We start from the raw sequence: 20,240 nt of genomic DNA on the forward strand, positions 1-20,240 counted from the left end.
GAAGTCGGAGCCAAGATGCCAAACCCTAACCATGTTCTGCTACAATAAACATTTCCAAGGTTGCTTATGTTTATTTTATTTCTTATGTTAAATTTCTGGCATTTTAGGTAATTTCATATTAACTAGTTAAGACTAAACACTGTAAATGTCGACATTCATTTGATCTAATTACTAAATAGCTATTAATTATAGGTTAATAGTTCACTCTTTGATCTATGACTAAATGCAACAGGTTTTGTATAACATTGGACTCATTTGCATTTACATTGAAATTAGCCATATGTCTCATAATGATGTCTGTCAAAGAGGCCTTGAACATGACAAAGATTTCAAAGCTGTTATAAGATAGAAATGAGTTGAGTTGTATTTATTTTTTTGTTTAAAGATGAGCGGTTGAGAGGTCTCTCGCTTTCTCAATGCTGACATAGCAGGTCTCATAATAGTAGTTGTGGACTGTTGACAGCAGCTGATTTCTCCAATGGTGCACTAGAAATAAAACAGCAGTTATTAATTATCTGACATTTTATTCGCCCTAAATGTCTGTAAAAAGTAATCTCACAATACATAACTCCTATAATAACAGTAATGTGAATCTGATTTAAAATGAGCCTGTTCACAAAAGAAGTCCGTCACATGCAGCACAGAAAGGAGTTAGTAGGACAAGAAGCACTCATCTCTTAGCTTGTCCGGTACTCAATTAAGACTCATCAATGGTCACACTCGGTCCAATAGCAATTTAGCTAACATGTGACCCCCCTGCAGTATGCATTGTTCAATGGCAGAATGTAAATCCCTCTGAAGAAGCTCAGAAAGGAATGGTGGAAGCTGCTATATTGACACCATGAAATGCTCTCTAGAGAAAACTGTTTGTGTACAACTCTGCACAAACAAACCAATAATCAACACAAAAATATAACTGTAGTTGCTTAAAGTTTCATATTGTATAAATTCCCTTATTTTATTTATAGACTATGGTTGTTTGTAGAAAATATATCAGATTTTTTATGATGACTCTAAGCCAAATGAGGAACAGTTCATACACATATGTGTGGTCCAATCAGGTTCCCTCAGCTCTTCATCCCTCCTTTTCTACTGGTGGAGACATGCTGGAATTTCTAGTTCAGACTGGTGATAATTAGCAAACCGACGGATTGATGGCACCTGGTTTCACAGAGCCAATAACAATAGAGGAAATGGAACAAAGCTTGAGCAAGTAAACACACACACAACATGAAATACATGATTTGAAAAGAATGTGACCATTTTATCTTACATTTTATCTCACCCCCTAAGATGAATGCCATGATCCTGGAGGCTGACGTCACTCTGGAGGGTTATGGGCACCCAGTGAAAAGCCAATCCCTATAATGGACCCACCTCCCTGACATCTTTAGTGATAAACACCCTTAACCAATGACTGGATGCGGTGTTGGCATCAAAAAAAGGTTGTGGACTCAGATATCACAGAGTGCTGTAGACCAGAACCAGTCATTCAGTCTTCTAGATTAGAATAAAAAAATAATTTCAATAATCTGTGGTTTGATACATTTCAGATTTGATACATACCATAAATCTCTCTGTGGTTTAATTTACAACTGAAAACTGTAGAAAGTACAGTTTTGATGCTTAGAGTCTTTCTGCAGGCGTGGGTTTGTCATTAGACCTGCTTCGCCTCCAGTTAATGGAACCAGGTAAGACATTTTTTTTTCTTTTTTGGCACAATTACCTCTATTTGATGGTAAACAGTTTCATATAGGAAACATTGGCAAAGAGAGGAGGAGGGGGAGGGTGACATGAAACGTGTGACATGTGGTATGTGGTGTGGTTTTGTGGTATGTACTAAACACCAGAAACCCCACGCCTGCTGTTTATCTGTTTGTAATCTTCAGGACTGTGCTATTCACAACTTTGTACATAAATTACATCAATTATTGCCACACTGCCAAATAAGAAACACTCTCAATTGTAGATTATTAAAAGTGGAGTATTAATTATCTATTGTAATGCTGCAGGGAATAACGAGTATTATGGAGTCTAAAGTAGTGAGCAGTGTACGGGCCAAACAACATAAAGCTCGATGGTTTCATTAATTCACTAGCCCATCATAACTTGCAGTACATTTCTCACCTCTCATCTCTTTTCATCCTTCTTTTCCAGATTTCTGCAGTTGATTGAGGAGAAGTTTTCAGACGTGACTTTGTCTCCTGGATGGAAGGTGTCACATGTTCACAATCTGATTAGAATTCAACGTATTTACTTAGACCTACTTAGACAAGCTTGTGATGTCAGTGAGTTAGTCCAATGTGGAATGGGCTGGTTGTTGAATTGTTGAAATATTCACTAAAACTCCAAAATGTCAACTTCATGGTGGAGAACTGAGATGAAAAGTTGTCTGTGCAGCAGCTCACTCTGACTCGTAGTTAGGTTTTATTGATAGGCAACCTCAAGTCTCCAGAGGATAAACTGGTTTGATGTCATCATCAATATGGTCTTTAAGTTCACACCACCCTCAGAGCACAAGTTTAACATCTTTTGCACCACTTGGGGTGTGAACCTAAGAGTAGCAAGGTTTCTTTCTTCTGTATAGTTAACATGAATGGTTGTGATTTACAGCTTATGATACATTGTTTCTGACAGGTAGCCTATGGTCCGCCACTTTTCACTGAAACCTACACAAGGTCCATGGTGGAGGATATGAATAATTTGATGAGAGAAGTCCCACAAAAGGTGAGGATGCATAGAAGTGAGATCATCCAGTATTATCAACGATCAAAGGCTGCTGAAGTCCTGGTCAGTCCTTCAGATCAGACACTGAGAGCATGTCCACAAAGACGTAGTGGCTACTTGCAGGGCTTGCTAACTTAGACATGAACTTCACTACTATATTTTTTACCATACTTCATTCAAGTATTTCTATAAAACTAGGCTTGACCTCTGTCAGCCAATGTGAACTTTCATTCTAATGACCGAGCTCACCTGTGTACATTCCTCTGCTGTTGGGGACATATTGTTTACAGAGAAACTTAGAAATTCTCACTGAATTCAAGTAGAGACACAATCTTGTCACATCACATTTCTGTATGTGTCATACAGTAATAATTGTCATCTGCCATCCTCTGCATGTGGATTGAAAGCATGTGGATGGAAGGTAAATGGGCCCCAGACCTTCAGGGGGCCTAAGACTTCAGTGTCACTGTGTGGCAAGTAGGTTGTGGTCGTTTGATTACTATCAGTTTTGTTTGTTAATATTTTTGGGGACCCCTTAAACATGATATAAACTAAAATGATACAGGCCAATAGGTAACACCTATATTATCTCCTAATCTAGACGTCTCGTTTTGTAGAGGGGCCTTTGGCTTGCATTGTACTTATATGATGCACATTCACAGATAAATCTGTGCTGAATGGAATTACCACAAATTAATTACAAACTAATACATATACAAAATGTAAGATACACTAAATAGGTCCACAGCATATTTTGCCCCTAAAACAGGTGATACCAGCAGTTACACGTAGTTACAAAAACCTACTGTATATAAGAAAAACTGTTCAATATACAATGTTTATATTATAAAGATGATGTTTCTTCCAGTGGTCGCTGGTAGGAAGGACATGTAGCAACATCAGCACCATGGTCTGATTTGTTCACCGGAGTAACAACAAGGTATCATATGTGACAATGGCTCACTGTATGTACAGCTGAAGGTCAGTGATAGTTCTCTGAACTCTCTTCAGGTGACATTCCCAGTCCATGCCTTGTTGGTCCGCAGTGGCTGGCAGCACATCAGCTGGCTCCTCAACCAGTCACCACGGTAACAGTTTCAATCTGTAGTATGCCAACGTCTGAAATCAATCATTTAAAGTGATTCCATTTTCAAATAAAGAAAAAATTGCTCTTTGTTAAGGAAAGCTTCAACACTTGTTCTTCTGACTCTCAGAAGTAAACAAAAAATGTTCATGGATGGTAGGACATAACAAATTGTGAATGTTCAGTTGCCAGTGACAGTCCACAGGTCTGTGACACTGAGCTTGTGTTGTTGGTGCTGTGACTTTGTCTCTAGGTTCAGTCTGACCTTGTGGCAGGGTTCAATCCATCCAAACATCAGTGACCTGCTGTTCATCCGCGACAACACCCACCCTGCCAGAGTCTACTATGATATATATGAACCAACACTGTCTGCATTTAAACAAGCCGCAAGTAAGACAGGAAGTAAGACAGGAGCAGTCACCCAGTTTTCAATGGACATGTAGTTTGATATGAAGAGCTGGAACAGAGAAGAATGTCTGTCAACATTCTTTATGGGTTACAATTGTTAATGAATAAAACTTCCTCCTATACTTACCGATTTAAACATACGTAGGCCTAACTACTTGTGTGTTACTCTCAGGATTTAAAAATCACAAGGTGGTCTCTTCATTTATCATGAAGGCATCCAAACAGATTTCACATAATTATATCTGCACTTTCATAAAACATAAGTTACGTTGTTTGTGGCATTTACATTTTGTTTATGTGCAAAAAGCTTAAAAAGGGACTGGTTTGTGTGGATAAAAATTTGAAAAATAATGAATAATGAATTATTTATTAATTTAGTATTACTAAGTAAATATTGAAAAAAATTATGTAAGCCGAGATTTGGACTAAAAAATATAAAAGAATGCAGAAAAAAATTGTGAGCTACTACTCATAGCAGAGTGGAAATATTAAAGTATGAATGCTTTGATCAGAAGAGAAATAACTTACTTTTTTTGTTTACTGTTTACTAACTGATGTGTTGAATGTGTTTACAGGGCAGCAGGGCAGTCTGAGGAGATTCTACCCCGGGGGAAACCTGATGGATTTCCTCTGTCAAACTCACAACTCAAACACCAAATTCCTGTCCACACAATGCAGCAGCGTGGCTGTCCACTGGTTCACTGTCACTGACCAGACCTCCCTGATGGCTCAGCTCTCAGGTACAGTGGGTAGATTTCTAATGGAAAAAATTGTTACTTACACATATGTTATCAGAATACCATAATTTGAAAGAGTGGCTTTGGCCTCTGATATGCTCTAACATCCCATAGCTTCTGTTAACATGACCTTAAGTGCATGTCCAAGTTTAAACCTGTGTGGACTGCTGCTGTTGAATCACATTTCCATTAATGTGACAGTGATGAAGATGTAATTCTGTTCACCCTTTCTGTCTGGTTTATAATGTGTGTTTGTGTCTAGATGGGGCTGGGGGAATGTTGGTTGTTCAGGTGAGTTCTGACAGCAGCCAACTGGGAGTGCCTCTGGTGGAAAGTTCTGGAAAGAGTTCAGAGCCCCTCACACTGCAGGTAAATCCACACAAAAGATGGTAAAGACGGGTAAAGCAAAGTTTTTGTTGTTGTTGTATTTCTTTAGTTTTTTAGATAAACTAGTGCAGTGCCCGTTCTAAACCTGTCTCTTCGGAATGAGCTGGTTATTTGGCCTGTGTTAATGCTCTAGAGCTACTCCAGAATTATTCACTGTCATTAGTGACTCCTCCTCAAACAGTTCTACAATACACTTTCACTTTTTTATTGTTTGCGTGCTGGACTTTGTGAGCAGAGCTTTTTATAAACAGTCTATGGTGCAGAGTGAAGTTTGAAATATTTGCATTCATCCTACCTGGTTTATCTGCCAAGAAGATTTTATAGCGGATGTTTTTCATAAAAAAATTGTATAGCCTTTATATAATTTTGAATGATTGACTTAACTGGTGTTATATTTTTATATATTACATGTGGGCCATTTCAGACGACTTAAGCAATCAACAAAATCTTCAATCTTCAGACCCAAGTTCACAACTTTTCCAAATAAAAGCTCTGTAATTCAGGTCGATATATTAAGCATTGCAGCAACAAAACAAACCCTGTGCTTTTGGAGATCAGCACCTGTGCTGCGTGTGAGTCTGTCAGTCTGATATGGTGGAATCAAAAACAATCAAATTATCAAAATGATCTCGCTGTGATTTTAACCTGCAGTTTGACTTAATTTTTGGCCATTGCTGTAGATTATCTAAGGGCAAAGAAGACATGTCCAATTGACGGCACACTGCCCTCCCCCACTGACTGCTACAGAGCGCTGCTCGTCTGTTCATTCAGTTTTCATTATTATTAAACGTATCACATGTCTTGACATGACATTCAACACTGTACTTCCCAGGACCTCTAAGACTACACATGCCAAGTGTTAAGCTGATATGTTGAATGGTTGTTTGTCTCTATATGTCAGTCTTGTGATAAGCTGGCGCCCTGTCCCCACCTCTTCCAAATGTCAGCTGGGATTGGTTTCTTGAGACCCTTAAAGGATAAGCAGCATAGATGATAGATAGATGGAATAGATTGTGACATTTCGTTTGGATTACATAGTAAATTATTTCAATTGAATTCAATTTTATTTGTATAGCGCCAAATAATATACATTATCTCAAGGCACTCTACATAGAAGGTGTAAGGTGCCTTAAAATTTATAGAAAAACCCAACAGTTCCCACAAAGAGCAAGCGCTAGGGCTACGTTGTAGCACTGACGGGCCCGAGCACACGCATTTCGAAGCCTGTTGCGGTCGGTGGAGAGAGCGATCAATGACGAAGCGCACGGCTCCGCGTTGCATGTGTTTTGCGCACTGCAGCAAGGACAAACACTTCACTTCCTGCGTCCGTCACGCGATGTCGATCCTTGCCTGCTAATTGCTCATTACGGTCCACGCTATCAATTGCACATCACACTGTGAAAATTTTATGTAAATCGAGTGATAGTTGTAAAACAAAGCTTACTTCCTGTTGCCAGTAGGTGGCGCCATCACTATTATTACCTACAGACTAATATATCTGTTCAAGTAGGGGCTCTGATGTAGCGTGAGCAATTTTGTGTCATTTGGACAATGTTACCACAACTTAATTATCACACTGATCAGTAGGTGGCGCTATGACCCTGAACTAATATTAATATATGGATGTGTTCAGGTCAGGATTGTGATCATAGGTCAGCATTTGGGGGCCGGTTGAATAATGCAGAGTGGATTCACAAAGTACTTCCTGTTTCATGGCGAATCAGTAGGTGGCGCTATGACACTGAGGAAATATTGACACAGAGCTGTTCAGGCTTGGTCTCTGATCATGAGACAGAAGTTTGGCAGTGATAGGACAATGCACAGTGGAGTTATGAAACATCGTCTCCTTTGGCGAAGGATGATCCTTCGCCGCACCTCAATGTTTACACGGTTTGAGGAAATGTCACAATTCTGACCATGGTCCAATGACTTGACTGAGCTCATTTGAGCTGTATATTGTAAAGCAGCCAGGAGCAGTTCATCAAAGTATAAAACATGTCACTTCCTGAAACCAGCAGGTGGCGCTGTGATTTTAAGTCATGATTTCTGTGTAGATGTCATCAGGCCGGGACACTTGTCTTACATGTCTAGTTTGGACTCGATTGGACCATGTATGTCCGAGAAACAGAACCTCGTGTTTTGACGGCGTGTAATCAAACTTTGACGCCACGCCACGGTCACACATCGATCTTTGAGTTAGTTTTTATCTCCGTCTTGTTGTGATGACACTCATCTCAATTTGAAGTTGATCTGATGAAAGCCCTGGGACAAGTACGTCAAAGTAAAAATGTGGAATATGGCCAAAATGGCCACTAAATGCAAAATGGTGGACTTCCTGTTTGGTCTAGCATATCTATCCAAGAGACTTATTTGTTTGTTATGAAACGACACATGTCCCTATCGATTTTTTAACATGTCGGCCAATCGTAGTGACGGGGCTGCACTTTAGGGGGCGCTAGTCAGTTATTTTGCCACGCCCATTCCTTAAAACCATATGAATATTTTCAGGGGGGGGGGGGGTGTTGATACACAAATGTAGTTTGAGGGAGACTGAAGCATGAACACTGAAGTTACAGCAATTTCGTGTGTCGCGGCGAGTTGTTGAAATTGAACACCACGTCACTATTATGGTGTTTGACGAAAAGTCACAGTAATCTTATGCCTACATTATCAATGTCTTGAGACCCATTTGACACAGGTTTGACATGGTTGCGGTCAGTGTATGAGGAGGAATACTTCCAAGTGTAAGACATGCAAAAAACAAGACACTTCCTGTTGCCACCAGGGGGCGCTGTGATTTTAAGTCATGATTTCTGTGTAGATGTCATCAGGCCAGGACTCTTGTCTTACATGTCTAGTTTGGACTCGATTGGACCATGTATGTCCAAGATACAGAACCTTGTGTTTTGATGGCGTGTAATCAAATTTGACGCCACGCCACGGTCACACCGTGTGACGAAAAATCGATCTTTGAGTTAGTTTTTATCTCCGTCTTGTTGTGATGACATTCATCTCAATTTGAAGTTGATCAGATGAAAGCCCTGGGACAAGTTCGTCAAAGTGAAAATGTGGAATATGGCCAAAATGGCCACTAAATGCAAAATGGCGGGCTTCCTGTTGCGTTTTTCATAATGCTCCTTGAGCCTTTTTTGTATGACCCGGTCACGATACACCTGGCCTACGTTTTTTGTGAAGATCGGTCAAAGGGAAACCTAGGGGCTGCGTTCCAGGTGGCGCTGTTGAGCCATTTTGCCACGCCCATTCCAAATTACTCCAGAATACGTACATTTTCACCACTTTCTAATTTTCAGCAAAGTTTCATAGCCTTTTGAGCATGTTCAATTTCTCAAAAAGCCAATTCATTTGGGTTAGAATAATAATGAATTCTCATATTGTTAGTATCTTTGTCTCTTTCTGCCCATTCCGCTGTCACTCTACTTGAAATGTTACACACCGTCTCGTTCTCCATTTACAAAGCAGAAGTTTTGTAGATTAGAAGTAGAATCCATTGTTTCACCTACATGTGCTGATCTATCCAAGGAGCGAGGGCCCTTTAATACTCCTCGCACCTTTAACTTTACATTGAAGTTCTTAAACCATCATCAGAAATACAACTTTTCATCACTGTGTTGGGATAGAGTCGTGATTGCCATTTTGTCTGTGATTCAAAGTTTGAAAATGGTCTGTTCGTGTTTGTTTACACCCTCCATGTCTTTTCCTCGTGTGTTTTTTTTTTTTATGTGCCTTTTACCGAATAGAATTTTCCTTAATCTTGTTGATAATTTGCAACAAGAATTTGATCAAGTGCCTTTCTGAAAAAGATCTAAAACTTATAAAATGTTATGTTTCCATGTAAATAAACGATGTGTTTCATTGGCTCGTTTTGTGAATGTAAATCAACGAAATAACCAGTGTCTGCCTGTGGAATTACAGGATTTAATCTGAATTTGTTTGTTCTCTAAAGCTAATGTCCGATTTTTCCTCTTCACATTTGCAGTATGTTGTCCAACATCAGAGTTTAAAGGTTAACACTGCATCAAATGATAACATGAAGTCAGCTTAGAATCATGTTGAAAACTAAAGAATGTTAAAAGTTAAATTTGTTCAGTTTGATATCTTTTATTTCAGACTGTCAATTGTTGTATGGTCTACGGTTGTAAAATAATCAGATCATTTAAGTCAGATCAGTTTCACTCGAGTCATTTTGTGTCATGAATGGATTCATATAGAGACAACTAACTAACATTATTACGCTAGGGTCAGGCACATCCTCACTGGTTGTAAAATAAGTATCTCCTAAGGTAGGTATACGTTGATACACAACCAGATAATGCCTTGCAGCAACACTAGAAACTAAGTGAACTGCTACCAATGCCTGGCCATCCAAAACATCGAATGCAGTTTAAAGGACAACATTTATCCGCGAGAGGGAACAGGGAAAGAGAGGGCCTCCTCCACTGGCCAGTAGTGGTCAGTTGGAGCAAGTCCGAGACTGGGAGATGCTGGTGGATGTGGGCCAGCAACTTACAGTCCCATCACATATTGTCACTACCACCCTAAGACCTGACCTGATAATCTGGTCTAATACCATGTGCATCGTCTACTTTTTAGAATTGACAGTACCCTAGGTGGATAATGTTGATGAAGCGAATGAGAGGAAAAGGCTGTGGTATGCAGACCTTGCATTTGAGGCACAGCAATGTGGCTGGAAAGCAATAGCTTGCCCTGTGGAGGTTGGCTGCACCATTAGGTTGCACAAAGATCTGGAGATCCATCGACAAGCCCTGCGCCGGACCATGAAAGAAACATCACACACTGCAGAACGCTGCAGCCAATGGCTCTGGATCAGGAGGAAAGATCCCAACTGGGCCCCAAGATGCTAGGGACATGCACCCAGGTCTGATCAACCTGTGGTGGGCCTGCCTTAAAAGAGGATGTCTTGTGATTAAAAGACCTAAACACCTGATGACGCTAAGGTACACAACTGAAGATATGTCCCTAACATCCGCTGGTGGTCACTAACATCCGCTAACATCAACTGGCAATAGGCATTAATTGCTGCAGTCAAACGTACAAGGAATATTCTCCATCTTGTCCTATGTTCTAAAATGGTACAGAGTTTAGTTTAAAAAGGCTAAAGAGGTAATGATGTCTGATCTACTGAGCAGCCACATGGCTTTCATAGTACTGCCATAATACCCAGCAGCCAGTCAGATTTACCTTTATCCTCAGCGTACCCTCAAGTTCGGCCTGTATCATTGATCAGAAGGTCAAAACACTTGATGACGCTAAGGTGCACAACTGAAGTTATGTCCCTAACATCCGCTGGTGGCCCCTAACACCTGCTAACATCTAATGTTTTTTTTGTGGTAATTTGTGCAGAAGACCTTCAGACGTACAAGGGATATTCTACATCTTATCCTATATATTAAATCATATAAACTCTTGTTGCTTTTTACATAAGTGAGATATAAAAAACATGTTGCAGTTGTAATATTTCCATCTTCCTGCAGAAATTTAACTCCAAAATTGAATTAGTTGAGATCTCAAATTTCCTTCAAAATTAAGACAAACACAATCAAGTAACACTGTATCGATTTACGGTGATAGTCAGCAGCAACTGTGTCTTATTCTGAAAATATCTGACAGTTAGATGCTTACTATCGCTATTTGATCACCAGCCATAATGAGGTCACTCTACTCTGCCTTATACAGCTTGTTGGAGCTAAGTTCAGGTGAAGGTGCTGATGGCTGATGAATTAAAGGAAGAAACTAAACTTGCACCTGTGAAACTGAATTTTCAGCTTGTAAAACAGCAAAACTTTAGTCTCAGTGGAATAAATCCTGATAAAAAATTATTCGATTTTGAATCTTTTAATAATTGTTTTAAATATGGGAAGGAACCGGAGCACCTGGAGAAAAGCCACAACAAGACTTAAGTCTGAGTGGAATAAATACTGAGAGCAAATAATTCCATTTTATACATTTTATTCATTTTTATAAATGTGGGGATAACAGGAGCACCTGGAGAAAACATATTTAAATTTGAAAGTAAAGCTATCGGAATAACATCATCCACCTTTTATCTCTGGAAGAAGGAAGAGAACCTTGCTCTGAAAGAGGAGAAGAAGCCAGGCTTTTTGCACAGGCGTCTTTTCAAAGAGGAGCGAATTGATATCTCAAGTTCTGGATCTCTTAAAAGAAAGGAAACCAATAGCATCTCTGGACAAGGCCACTTCTTACACAACTCCTTGAAAATGACCTCATCAAGGATTGTGTTGGGGTTGAAAGTTGAGTCAATGTCTTTGACCTCGGCCCATATTCTCTCCAGCAGATGATGACTTGTGTCTGTTATGTCGACATCAGTCCAGGTCACCTTTGCCTTATTATAGCTTCGTGTGATGAGCTGGTCCAAGAGAACACTGACATACATTTTACATCTGTCTGCTGCCAGCATCTTTGCAATCTTCTCCCTGGAGTTGCTGTCTGATGATGCTGAGTTCTCCTTTTCTTTGCTGACCTCTGATGATGTTGTCTGCTTCGATCTTTTCTCCTCAATGCTGCTGAACTCTGATGATGTTGACTGCTTCGATCTTTTATTCCCATTGCTGCTGACCACTGATGATGATGACTGCTTAAATGTTTTCTCCTCAATGCTGTTGAACTCTAATGATGTTGACTGCTTCGGTCTTTTCTTCCCTCCGCTGCTGACCTCTGATGAAGTCTGCTTCGTTCCTTTCTCCTCAATTCCGTTGAACACTGCTGGTGTTGACCGCTTCGATCTTTTATTCTCACTGCTGCTGACCTCTGATGATGAAGTCTGCTTCGATGTTTTCTCCTCAATGCTGCTGACCTCTGATGATGATGACTGCTTGTTTGTTTCCAGTGAGTCGATGGCCATAAAAGCCTCTGACACCCTTTTTGTGTGGCAGTTAACTTGGTTGTTCAGCCACCAGCTTATCAAGGACAGAAAACAAAACACCCTGGTCTGAATGTCTGCATATATGCCCCTGTGTGCCTTAGGAACAGCCACCTTTTTCACTGGACCTGAACTAATGTCTGAATTCCTTCCAGGTGCGATGTGCGCATAGATGAGATCTGAAAGCTGTTTTGTGAATACAATAACCTTTTCAGATGGAGGCTTTTTCAGTGTTTGGAATGCAGAACTTTCATTTCCACCTCCCGGCTTCTCCTTCTCCAGAAGCACAGCGTCAATACTAGCCATCAATGACTGTATCGTCAGCCTCCTATTGACTTTGGTCTCCTCCTTGAATTTGTTCGCGACCCCTGTCAGTATTTGAAGCGTCCCTGCTGTGGCAAAAGTCTTTATGAAAAGACTATTGATCGTCCTCATTCCTTTACTAATTGAGAGGTTTGGCTGTGGAGATTCCTTTCCATTTTTGCTTTCCTTATTGATTGACTCAATAATTTCATCTAAAGCCATATCAATCTCTGGAGAAAACGATGAATGGAGAAAGAGGCTGTCATTGAACTCATTAAAGAAGTCTGTGATGTCAGTCAAACTATTGTTGATTGTTTCCTGGACAAGCATCTTCCCACTGTCCATACTGCTTGTTGTTGAACCTCCCTCTGAGGAACTACCTGACTTGGAGCTGACTCCTGAAGAGTGGGAGCTTGAAGAGGTCCTACACATCAGAATGGGATCATCTGAAGCGTCCTGTTCCTCTGAGGAAATGGCCCGACTTCGCCTGCGCGATTGACACTCGAGCAAGAGTTGGATTTTTGCATCTGCCTTTAACGTCTCGCAGGCATAACAGATCATCTTCTGGACTTTAGCGGGGTTAATGAGGCGGGTTGGTATAGGCTTCTCAGAGCTCACACAGGTGGAGCTTGCAGACAAGGTGGAGTTGACAGTCTTCGTCACCTCCTCTACAACCAAGTCTGTGAGCTTATCCAAACTCTTAGACTTTGTTGTGCCTGGTGAAAGACTGTCGTTGAGAGTGTCGCCCAGAATGGACCGAACTTCTTCCTCAGACAAGGGTGCATCGGGACATCGCTTTGCAATGGCATTTGAAACGGTCGTCATTAACTTCAGCAGAAGATCTGCCAACATAAATGTTGTAGCTTCATCCGGTTTGCATGACTTCAACAGCTCCCACTGCTCTGCACTGATCTTCGTAAAAAAGGACTCGAAGTACGGGCGGACAGTCTCTACCTCTATATCCATTTGTTTCACTCTCCGAGTGATCTCCATTGCGACTGTTGTTTGTTTCAATGTGTGTTACGAATTGTTATTTTCGCTGTTCAAGATGTGTTTTCCAAATTCTCATGAAAAATCTCTTATCTTCTTTGTTCTACCAATTCGCTGGTTAGTGCAGACTGATTCTTCACTCCTTATTTTTCTGAGATAAAGAGCACCTTTAAAGAATAGAAAGGGAATTGAAGCAAAGGAGTTTAAAGGAATTGAAGCAAAGGGGGTTAAAGGAATTGAAGCAAAGGAGGTTTAAGAAATTCAAACAAAGGGGGTTAAAGGACTATGATGTGACTAATAGATCAAAGGAAACCATAAACTGTTTTGCCTGCTGCCGTCCGGCCGACGGTACCGCAGCATCCGGGCCCGCACCACCAGGCTCAGAGACAGTTTCATCCCCCAGGCCATAAGACTTTTAAACTCCTCCAATCTCTGCAATAACTCCACTAAACCAGCACCTTAGCATATTTGCACTATTGCACATAATTGCACTATTGTTTTTTTTTCTTTAGGTGTATATATATATTTAGATATATATATTTTATTTGAAATTTGAAATTTTTGATATTCTATTTTATATTATGTTATTCAATATTTTTTTGCTTGTAATATTCGGAGCATTGCTATAAGAGAGCCTGTGACCCAAGCATTTCATTGCCAGCGACTGCTTAATGTAATTGTTGTGCATTTGACAATAAACTCTTGAATCTTGAATCTTGAATCCATTTGGATCGACCTTGTATTGCAGTACCTCTAGGAACGGTGCACCAACTCAGCAGATGGCGGTAATCAGTCCAAAATACTCTGTTTAATCTATGATAATACCATGACACAAAGAAGTTTTTTTACAGTTATCTTCTGGGATCACATAATCAAAGTCCCTTTCCCAACATATTTTAAGGCCCTCCAACTTTGGAAATGTATATAAATATAATCATAGAATTTTGATGCTCCCTTATTTTTGTGCTCCATCTTAGGTGAGAGATCTTCAATTCCAGTTGTACCTTGAAAATGTGTTTATTTGAAATACAGCAATGCCTAATTTAATAACCAATGCCTAGGTACACTGAGTGGAACTAATGCAGTCCCATACAAAATGCCATATATTATATAAATATTGTACATTTCATGAAGGTAGGACATGTTTTAGGGCTGTTGGTGTTGGATTGTATTAGTTTTAGCTTGGTGTACCTAATAAACTGCTTCACTTAGTTCCTTATGCAATACGTTACCCTTCATGTCCATTGTATAATACTTTGTGCATTGTCAGGGATTTGTTCTGCAGTTGAAAAACAAATGACTTAAGATAAATTGTGAATAAAATTCACATATTTTTCCTTTGGAGAAGTGATGAATGTCACTGTCTGATCTGTGTCAGCACCAAAGTTGGGATCTGCCATTTTGTTTTATGGTTTGTATTAAGCATATATTTAACAAAGCACTTTGTCAACTCCAAATACAAATTTTTTCAAAATGTCAATTTTTACTATGTATGACTGATCTGTGGAGAAAGGCATTTTCTTCTTCATCATTCCTGTGTATGCTGAGTGAATATTATAGAAGTGACACTAAATCTGATTCTGATTGTGTTGCAAGTTGATTTAGCGCAGCATCACACAAGCCAAGAAGTTAAAACCGGAACAATACGAGCTCTTCACAGAAATATCAGTAGTGGCATATGTACCAACCAGTAACTAACTAAAAGCTGAAGAGCAGGTTCACACTGAACACATGGGGAACATTATGCTGCCTGTACATTCTACACACTAAACCTTTAAGGTTTCTAGATTCTATTGGTCAGGTATTCAGTATCCTAAGCATCCACATTTAGATTTAAAGATGGAAAAATAATTACATTACCAGAGTTTAAATTGATAAAAAATAAGAGTCGGGTTCACAACTGCTGAGACAACCTATTTGAGAAAATAGGTTTAAGAATAGAGAGGATGACTGTGGTTTTTCCGAGCATGGGAAGTTATAGCAACTCAAAACTAAACTGCAATGTGCCGGATTGGGGAGCGTATGAATGTTGTTTAACTGAAGTGAATATCAGGGACTGAACTAATCTCCAAGTCTCAGTGTCTCCGACTACACCCTGATCTGGACTCAGCTCCACCAAGAGAACAACCACAGCCAGCAGTGGTGCAGCCTGATGACCAGTCGGACACTCAGCTGCTACCGCTGCAGAGGGCGCAGGCAGCAGCTCCAGCCGTCCCTAACCTCTATCCAGACTCCGACCTTGTTGCAGCGGAGGATGTGGACAGGCTTCCAGCATACACCACTCCATATGTGGCAGCCCATATTCCACGGCAAAATGGAAAAAGGACAATTCATGGCCTAAATGCAACCTCGCAAGCACCGAGGGGGCGCTAGTCAGTTATTTTGCCACGCCCATTCCTTAAAACCATCTGAATGTCTGCAGGGGGGGGGGGGCTGTTGTTACACAAATGTAGTTTGAGGGAGGTTGAACCTCCAACACCGAAGTTATAGTAATTTCGTGTGTCACGGCGAGTTGATGAACTTTGACGCCACGCCACTATTATGGCGTTTGACGAAAAGTCACAGTAATCTTATGCCTACATTATCAATGTCTTGAGACCCATTTGATACAGTTTGACATGGCTGCGGGCAGTGGGTGAGGAGGAATACCTCCAAGTGTAAGACGTTCCAAAAACAAGACATTTCCTGTTGCCACCAGGGGGCGCTGTGATTTTAAGTCATGATTTCTGTGTAGATGTCATCAGGCCAGGACACTTGTCTTACATATCTAGTTTGGACTCGATTGGACCATGTATGTCCAAGATACAGAACCTCGTGTTTTGATGGCGTGTAATCAAACTTTGACGCCATGCCACAGTCACACCGTGTGACGAAAAATCGATCTTTGAGTTAGTTTTTATTTCCATCTTGTTGTGATGACACTCATCTCAATTTGAAGTTGATCTGATGAAAGCCCTGGGACAAGTACATCAAAGTAAAAATTTGGAAAATGGCCAATATGGCCACTAAAGTCAAAATGGCGGGCTTCCTGTTGCTTTTTTCCCATTGCACCTCTGACCTTTTTTGTTTGTCTGGTCATGATACACCTGGGCTACGATTTTTGTGAAGATCTGTGAAAGCTAACTGAGGGGCTTTTCCTTAGATGGCGCTGTTGAGCCATTTTTCCACGGCCATTTCAAATTACTCCAGAATACAATTACTTTTTGGGGTTTAGAATTCCCTGCAAACTTTGGTAACAATTTGAGCATGTGTAGGCCCTGAAAAAGCCCCACAAGGGAAATACAACAACAACAATAACAACACGAAAAAAATCATAATAGTTAATTATTCTTATTACTACTATTATTATTATGATTTTTATTTTATGATTATATTTTTATTATAATAATTGTTGTCTGAATCCTGCAGCTCTGGAGTCAGAGATACATACACAGAGAGAGTGACAGAGCAAGAGAGAGAGAGAGAGAGAGAGAGAGAGAGAGAGAGAGAGAGAGAGAGAGAGAAGGACAGAACAAAAGAGTAATTCTACATAATCTGTTCAATATGATCAGACACATGATCCGTCAGACTATGGGAGGGAAAGGCCACACAGTTAGTGACATAAGTAGTAAAATAAATAAATATGGGGCAGAGAGACAGAAAGAAGTGGAGATGATCTAATTGCATGATGGGAGTTCCCCCAGCAGTCTAGACCTATAGCAGCATAACTAAGGGATGGTTCAGGACTCACCTGATCCAGCCCTAACTATAGGCTTTATCAAAAAGGAACGTTTCAAGTTTAACCTTAAATGTAGAGATGGTGTCTGCCTCCTGAACCCGGAGTGGGAGCTGGTTCCACAGGAGAGGAGCCTGGTAGCTGAAGGCTCTACTTCACATTCTACTCTTACATACTCTAGGAACCACAGGAGAGCCTGTGTTTTGGGAGCAAAGTGATCTACTGGGACAATACAGTGTTTGAGCTCTTTAATATATGAAGGAGCTTGATTGTTACGGGCTTTGAGGAGCAGGATCTTGAATTCTATTCAGAATTTTACAGGGAGCCAATGCAGAGAAGACATGAGCAATATGACCTCTCCTTCTAGTTCCTGTCAGCCCTCGTGCTGCAGCATTTTGTACCAGCTGGAGGCTTTTCACAGACTTATTGGGACATCCTGATAATAAAGAATTACAGTAATCCAGTCTTGAGGTAACAAATGCATGGGGTTTCTCAGCATCCTTCTGAGACAGGATGTTCCTAATTTTCAAAATATCTTGGAGGTGGAAGAAAGCTGTCCTAGAGTCCTCACAGTGGAGCTGGAGGCCAAACTAATACCATCCAAGTATTTATGCAAATGTATGTCACAATTCTTGACTCAGACATCACGATTATTTTAGAGGTACAGTCAACACACTCATGCAGTAGTGACTGATCCACATACTGTCTGATTTGGGTTTATGTCAATTCACAGTGGATGTTTTCTAGGGGATGTGGTATGGCTTCATGGCTTTTTATTTTATCATTCATTAGTACAGTTGTGCAGATGTTATATTTCCATAATGATCACTGGAGATGTATTGAGGTAAATGAGGCCTACTGTGTGTGAATGTGTGCAGAATGTCCTGCAGCTGCTTGGGCACAGCACAGATGCACCCTGGGGTGTTCACCTAAATATCCCCACACAGCAGCTTCTGGAGGCTTCTCTCACACTACTGCATTCAGCTTACAGCAGAGACATGCTCTACAGGCCTGTTTGGATCAGCATGGAGGGTTTACTGAGCAGCCATGTACCTTCATGGCTGACTTGTTACCTTCAAAATCAACTTCTACTTAAAAGTAATTGTGATTCAATTTTGACACATTTTATACCACAAATGTGAAGAAAATCTTTTTAAATCTCCACAGAAGTTGATTCCTGGAAGATTGTAAAATCTGTTTTAGCAACAGGGGCTGCATTCTTCATAGGCTGCATCCGAGGACCAATGACATCACATAATATTTGAAAATCTATAAGCAAATCTGTGTAAACCATCACAGTAATGTTAGTAATATCTGTGCCAAGAATCTGACAGTACAATTTTGTGGACTCCTCCACCAGCCTAAATGTTATATACTCTTGACAGTACAGTTTAGCCATCCACGCATGTACTCACACATTCATACAGTGCATCAATGTGGAGCACTTTGTCTATCAAACATCACTCACACACTGCCAGCACAGACATCAGGGGCAATTTGGGGTTCAGTATCTTGCCCAAGAACAAGTGGCATGCGGGAGACGGGGATCAAACCACCAATCTTTTGATTAGTGGACGGCCCGCTTTATCTCCTGAGCCAAAGCTGTCACATGTAATGTAATGTTAAAAGGTCACTGCTGTGTTGTGTTTTATACATCTTTTATGGAGAACTGTCCAATGTTTGTCATCTTCGGTTTGATAATCTTAATCTAAAAATAATTACTGGAGGGACATTTTTAGATGTTTTTTTCCTTACTCTTGTTGAGGGTTAAGGGCAGAGGATGTCACACCCTGTTAAAGCCCTATGAGACAAATTGTGATTTGTGAATATGGGCTATACAAATAATTTGATTGATTGAATTATCTGCCATCTGTATCAGGTTAGCATCATACAGAAAGCACAGGTCATCTCATCACAATCATGACAGAAACAGATGTAAAAAGTTGTTTATTCCACCACTGGCTTTTTAAACAAAATGTGATTTAGTTTATAGCCTTCTTTTATAGACTTCTTTTTCCAGTTTCTTTCTTTCTTACAGTGATGCTTGTGTGTATTTGTGTTTAATTATTTTGTATGCATGCCTGTATTTCTTAGTTGTTTCACATTTACTCTTATTGACGACCAATAATTATTGGCCAAACTGCCTTTTGGAACAAGAAAAATTAAAACAGTTAATCACTGGTACAGTGTAAACGCAGAAAAGGGTGCACTAATACCTCCTGTTAATGGTTTGGTACTGTGGGGAAATTGATGGAGACCAAGGACAGCCTAACAAAAATAACAAGTACATAAATATATATTAACATGCATTAAAAATGATCTGCAAAACATGAACTACATGGTTGGAAATCAAACTTTCAAAAACACTGAAAGTGTCATCTAAATAGCAACATCCCTTATATCAGATGTGGATGATGAAAACTGAAAACTTCTTAATTAATGAGAAAAGTTCAGGTCAATACACAGTATTGATACTGTCTGTATGCTTCCCCTACATAGTGTTTTTCTCCCTTTAATCCTTGTCTCTGTCTTTCAGGAGTATGTGTCCACAGTAGAGAGACTGTTCCCATACATCACCCTCGTCCTGAAACAGCAGAACTGGCCTCCTCAGATCCCATCAACAGTGGCAAACGTGTCTCAGAGCGTGGTGCTGTATCTGAACACAGCATCAGTGCCAAACGGAAAGGAGGAGCTTCACTCTCTCATGGGAATGATGAACAGATGTGACCTCATAGTGGAGAAGGACACAAATAACAATGCTGAAGCTTTTGTGATCTTGAAAGAACTTCTAATCCAGTGTACGGGGAAAGCAAACACAAACCTGTATGTGATCTCTGACCAGTCTTAACCAAGGATGGATGTGACATTATAGTGCACAGGCATATACATATGCATATCCGTAACACTGGCTCTGTAGCCTTATTGGACATTGTTAATTTTAACAGTACAACATTCAGAATGTTAGAATCC

At 40.3% G+C, this 20,240-nt stretch overlaps 1 protein-coding gene across 1 annotated transcript; it reads left to right on the top strand.

Moving 5' to 3' along the window:
• The first annotated feature begins 1,103 nt into the window (after window positions 1-1,103).
• On the top strand, window positions 1,104-20,133 carry fam151a (family with sequence similarity 151 member A). Its single transcript, XM_034613814.1, is given in 13 exon segments — window positions 1,104-1,152; window positions 1,155-1,213; window positions 1,294-1,398; window positions 1,400-1,473; window positions 2,158-2,215; window positions 2,638-2,727; window positions 3,739-3,815; window positions 4,065-4,201; window positions 4,795-4,959; window positions 5,219-5,325; window positions 18,149-18,319; window positions 19,165-19,173; window positions 19,810-20,133. Coding segments are annotated over 13 exon segments (1,410 nt in total). The 3' UTR covers window positions 20,119-20,133.
• The last annotated feature ends 107 nt before the right edge of the window (window positions 20,134-20,240 follow it).

The sequence above is a fragment of the Hippoglossus hippoglossus genome, chromosome 17 (assembly GCF_009819705.1).
Source record: "Hippoglossus hippoglossus isolate fHipHip1 chromosome 17, fHipHip1.pri, whole genome shotgun sequence".
In the NCBI taxonomy this organism is placed as follows: Eukaryota; Metazoa; Chordata; class Actinopteri; order Pleuronectiformes; family Pleuronectidae; genus Hippoglossus; species Hippoglossus hippoglossus.